Source organism: Grammomys surdaster, unplaced genomic scaffold (genome assembly GCF_004785775.1).
Source record: "Grammomys surdaster isolate TR1022 unplaced genomic scaffold, NIH_TR_1.0 363, whole genome shotgun sequence".
NCBI classification, from domain to species: domain Eukaryota; kingdom Metazoa; phylum Chordata; class Mammalia; order Rodentia; family Muridae; genus Grammomys; species Grammomys surdaster.
The window spans coordinates 10,175,023-10,179,901 of record NW_021604782.1 but is presented as its reverse complement, the minus strand read 5'-3'; the positions used below and the strand labels follow the sequence as shown (position 1 = coordinate 10,179,901).

At 50.9% G+C, this 4,879-nt stretch overlaps 1 protein-coding gene across 2 annotated transcripts in view; it reads right to left on the bottom strand.

The window, feature by feature from the left end:
* The window catches only part of Rgs3 (regulator of G protein signaling 3), a 119,943-nt gene extending 115,853 nt beyond the window's left edge, over positions 1-4,090 (bottom strand). Inside the window, exon 1 of one of the 2 annotated variants that reach the window (XM_028779852.1) lies at positions 3,988-4,090. In XM_028779852.1, the coding sequence (XP_028635685.1) occupies positions 3,988-4,090 (103 nt within the window). Of the gene's footprint in view, positions 1-2,340; positions 2,444-3,987 lie in introns of those variants that run through there. The other variant, XM_028779849.1, reaches the window with a different exon arrangement.
* Between the last annotated feature and the right edge of the window lie 789 nt (positions 4,091-4,879).

The window sequence follows — 4,879 nt, the reverse complement described above, 5'->3', positions numbered from 1 at the left end:
TCCCCTCCTCTCTCTCTCTCTCTCTCTCTCTCTCTCTCTCTCTCTCTCTCTCTCTCTCTCTCTGTGTGTGTGTGTGTGAGAGAGAGAGAGAGAGAGACTCGTCCTATATGGAATTCTGATGGAAATATTTTTTTCTCTTTGTGTTTCCAGAGATGCTTCCACCTCCTTTAAATGTCAGCAACATCCTCACCAGGTTCCTCCGAGGTAAAAACCCACTGTTGAAGGGCCCAGGGGCTACCTGGAGTGTTGGGGAGAGGCCAAGGAACTAAGAAAGTTACCAAAGATATATGCATCAAATGGTACCTACACAGGCTGCAAAACTGACCTGGAATCCATAGCTTCCAAGTCGGGATTGTGTTCAGAATACCTCTAGGAAGTCTTTAAGGTTAGAGTCTCAGGATCCACTCATAGTTATTAAATCATACTCTCTGGGAATGAATCCTGGGGACCTGTGTGTTTTCCAGGGCCCAGTGGAGTAGAACATTTGCCTAGTATTGGGGCCCTGGGTTCAATCTCCATTATTACCACAACAACTAAAAGTCCAAAAGTGCCTCAGGTCTGGTTTGGTAACCACTAACAGGAATCGCCATGAACCCATGAGCAAAGAGCATTCAGTGCCCAGTGACAATTGGCAGCCAACAATAAGGTCGCCACGGCAAATGGCGCCCCAGGAAACAGAACTATTGCAGGAAACATTTTTCAAGCATTCGAATTAGTGTCAAAAAGATCCAAGAACAAGCTGCATTAAAAGAGCAGGCGGCTCCCCTTTCCTGCCTGACTCCTGCACACTCAGGTGACAGTCACGGGTCTTACAGCCAATTCATTTGATAGCCATCATGCCCAACGGGAAGCCACAGCCAGGCTGGAGGAGCCACGCCCTGCTGGGACTGGACCCTCCCCTCCTCCAGTCTGGAAGAGACTTTTAGTTGAACGAAAGATCACAGAGTAAATGCAAAGAAATATTCGAGTCACACCAGCAGTGAAAGGGCTGTTTTACAAAACTGTACACACAGAACCATGCGGCCTTTGTTAAGACTAGGAAGGAGCCGTTGAGGATACCTAGAACATAAAGTAAAATGGCTTTTAAACTTTTGTATGGGGACCTGGAAAAGGTGATAGCTCTCTGACCCTGTCTCATCTGGAAATCTCCCTTGTCTTGGAGAGCCCTGTGTCCCTCTGGAGTTAAAAGGATTGGCTTGTAGGGTTTGGGAACATTAAATGAAACAATGCAGGTGACACACTGGACACACAGGTGACACCAGTGAGCGTTCAACCAACGGGTGGCTAGTGAATTTCTCTTTTTTGGTCTTCCAGCACCAGGACTGGTGAGGTCCAGCTGCCAAGCTGCAGCCAGTTTCTAGGAATCCACCCAGTGCGTTTCCATGACTCCTTCTGCTCCTGGGGGGAGAGGGGCTCAAGCTGCTTAGAGCCAAATGTGCTGTGCTGGAATAACCTGGAGAGCAGGGAAGCCAAGAACACTTCTGGAGGGTCTTCCTCCGTGAGTGCTCTGCCTTTGAAAGCTAGGTAACGTCCGGTTTTGCGGCAGTAACCACTCCAGCTTCATAAAGAAGTTGTATATGAGTTACAACAGCATTGGCGGGAAGGTGAGCTAGAGAGAGACTCTCCTCTCAGCTTTTCTCATTCTGCAGAGGAGGAACAAGCCCCTCCTGACGGGGAGAAAATTAAGAGCTGTTCAGAACTATGTTCTGGGGAAGGGGTACAATCCTCACTATAGTTCCTTGGAAGGCTAGGTTTGCACAGACCTTTGGGACAGCTGTTGGCTGTCTGGGATTTGGAGGAACAGAGAGTCTGCAACTTTGGGGCTTATAGGCCCTACTGCCCTTTTCTGTTCCCCGTAGCCTTCATACTCTCCTAAGATCTGTCTTGGAGAAGACTGCCTCCATCACACTGACTGTGGGTTAGATATCCAACGAGAGTAGTTAGATACCGCCTCCAAAGGGGACCTGAGCTAACCCTTCTATCTAGTCCCTGAGCCAAAGGAACCGGGTGACTGAGCTGTCTCAACAGAGTAAACTAGACCCTGATTTAACCTGAGCGCTGGCTAATGGGGAGCTCCGTGGTTACAAGACAGGCCTCTCTGAAAGATGAACTGGGGCATGATTATTCCAGCCAAGTGAGGCAGAACCAACTGCAGCTGGCAGCAAGCGGCCGGGCAGCAGGTGGTGTCCATTGACTTGCTGAGCCTGGAGGAAGGGACCAAAGAAGGTGTCCGAACGGAAGAGCACCTGCTCGCAGCCTCCCTCCTACAGTGGGGGCTTGCCTCTCTGGCTCCGATTCCAAGGAAGCAGTCCATTGGCAGCCTGGCCCAGAGGCACTTACCAAAGGTGGTGAGATAGAAGGACAAGTTGGGGTGGGCGCGCCGGCTCCCGAGGGAGACGCGGTGCAGGGAGCGCTCCATGGCGTCCCTGTTGCGGCCAGGACAGAAGGGCCTGTTCCCAGGCGGTGGTTATGTGGGTGCAGGTAACCCAGGCAGCAGGCTCAGCCTTTCTGCACCTCGTCAGCGTCTCCCGGGCGAGCGGGATCCGGGGCCCAGCCGCTCTGCGCGTTGGAACGGCCGGGCGCGCCAGCCCCTGATTGGCCCGCGCCGGTTTGAATGGGGAGATTTCCACCTGACTTGGCTGACGCGGGCCAGATCCGGGGAGGCGTGGGCTCCAGGAGCAGGGAGAACTGCCACCAGCCACCAGAGGTGGCTCCTATCCCCGGTGATCCCGCAGGAGCCCTAGATCCAGCAGCCACACTTCAAACTGCAAATGTTAACCCCACTATGGCCCCGCAGCCTGACTTGCCCACTTGAGGAAGCTTGGCCTGCTCGACCAGCTCCCCCAGGCTGCAATTAGTTAGGTTTGTAACCGGCTTTGAAGCTCAGACCTGTAATCGCCAAACCAACCTAGAGCAAAGGAGTGTCTGCCCTTCGGAGTGGTCCGTGAGGGCATGAGAACCGGGAACATGAAGCTGCACATAGACAGACTGCTCAGCACCAGGCTGCAGCCTGGATTGCTCTCTTGAGCCTTCTTTTGCAAGAGAGCAGCAGCCTGGCACAGATCCAGAGAGGAGCAGCTTGCTCCATACAGCCTCGGGGCTTCCCATCTGCAGCCTGGCGCCATCAGACAGAAGAGCAAGCCTCGCCATCTGCAGACATAGTGCAGGGTAGGGCCTTTCAATCTTCCCAACCTGGCACAGGAAAGCAGATAGAAGGAAGGTCAATCCTTGCATGGATTTGTCGGCAAACATTCATGAGACACCTCGAGGGAGTGGCTTCACACCAAGACATCTGCTCTGTAAATCTTACTGCCACTGTGGGAAAGAAAGCTGTTGGTCTCATGTAAACCTAAAAATGGGATGTGTTAACGTTTGTTGTTGGTCCCCTGACTTCATTGCCAGTGAATATTTGTGGTTCTGTGAGCCACACAAGATGGGGCCGTGAGGGGGAGAGGGATGCAAAAAAAAAGTATATAAAGTGCCAGGAGCCGAGCTGAGCAATTCACACATGTCGTTTAGACTTCACAGTAAGCTGAAAAAACTATTAGCTCCAATTTGCCAGGAAGGAATCAGACCGGTAGGCAGAAAGGGAAGGCAGCTTGCCCAAGATTTGCAGCGCTAGAAACAGGCAGAGCTGAAATTTAAACTCAAATCTATCTGTCCCAAAGACCATTACCCTTTGTTCTTCCATGACCTCCACACATGAGGACAAGAAATTGGGTATCATAAGTTCATCTGGCCAGGAGAGTGAGGTGGGGTGGGGAGAGTGGAGCAGAAACTGGAGAACTCTACACCCGAGGTTAGCTAATACATGGTCAAGTGCAAATGAGCCATATACCGTACAGTCCATTGGATTATTTGAAGCCTTCTATTTTGTGAAACCCTGTCTCGCCTGTCACCTGCACCACATCCCCCCGAGCCACAGATACTATGCTTAGCAGGAGCAGCCCACCCTCCTAGCCCTAACCCGCTGGCAGATGGATTTACCTGCATCCTGCACTTGGGCATGCCTGATCCTCCTCTTAGGTGGGTAAGTCTGAGTGCAGGCATCTTTTCTGGACAAGGAAGTATCCTGATGTGACCTCTCCATCCAGCCAGAGAAAATGGACAGCTCCAGCTTCAAACAATGGATGTGAACAAGGGACTGAGTTCCATAGTGCTGCAGACCTGAAGGAGCAGAGCAGACATTACATACGCCCCCTGCAAGGAGTGTTCAGTCCCAGTGAGAGCTGTACAAAACGGATCATGTACCTCATATAAATATGCATTCTCTATATGTGCGACACACATGTGCACACACACATACGCACACACTATACATGCTCCTGATGTGCAAGAGCACACATATATACCATACATGTGTATACAAAACCCACTTCAATATACCACACACATCCACCATATTAATAGGAACAGATTGACTGTAGCCTGGCTTCGTAGGAATCAGAAAGGTTTCAGCTTAGAAAGGAGGAGCTAAAAAAGATTAATTTGGGAACATTTTCACACTAACTAACATAGAGTAACATATCTTCTTGCCCAATAACCAAAATATTTTTTTAAAAAAAATAAGATGTTTGGACTACCATGATGGTTCATTTTAGTTGTCGGCCTGTTTTGGAACCACCTGGGACAGGAGTCTCGGTGAGAACCTGTGTAGAGGGGTTTTCTTGGTTGGGGTAATGGAGGTGAGGACACTCACCCTGAGAGTGGGCCACACTGTTCTGCTGGCCAGGCCTGGAGTGGGTGAAAGGAAAAGGATCAAGCACCAGTGACCCTTGCTCTCTGCTTGACATGGAAGCCACGTGACCCATGGTCTCCTGCCCCTGTGAGTGAGTTCTCCCACAGTGATGGACTGTGACCAGAACTGTGTGTGAGAGAA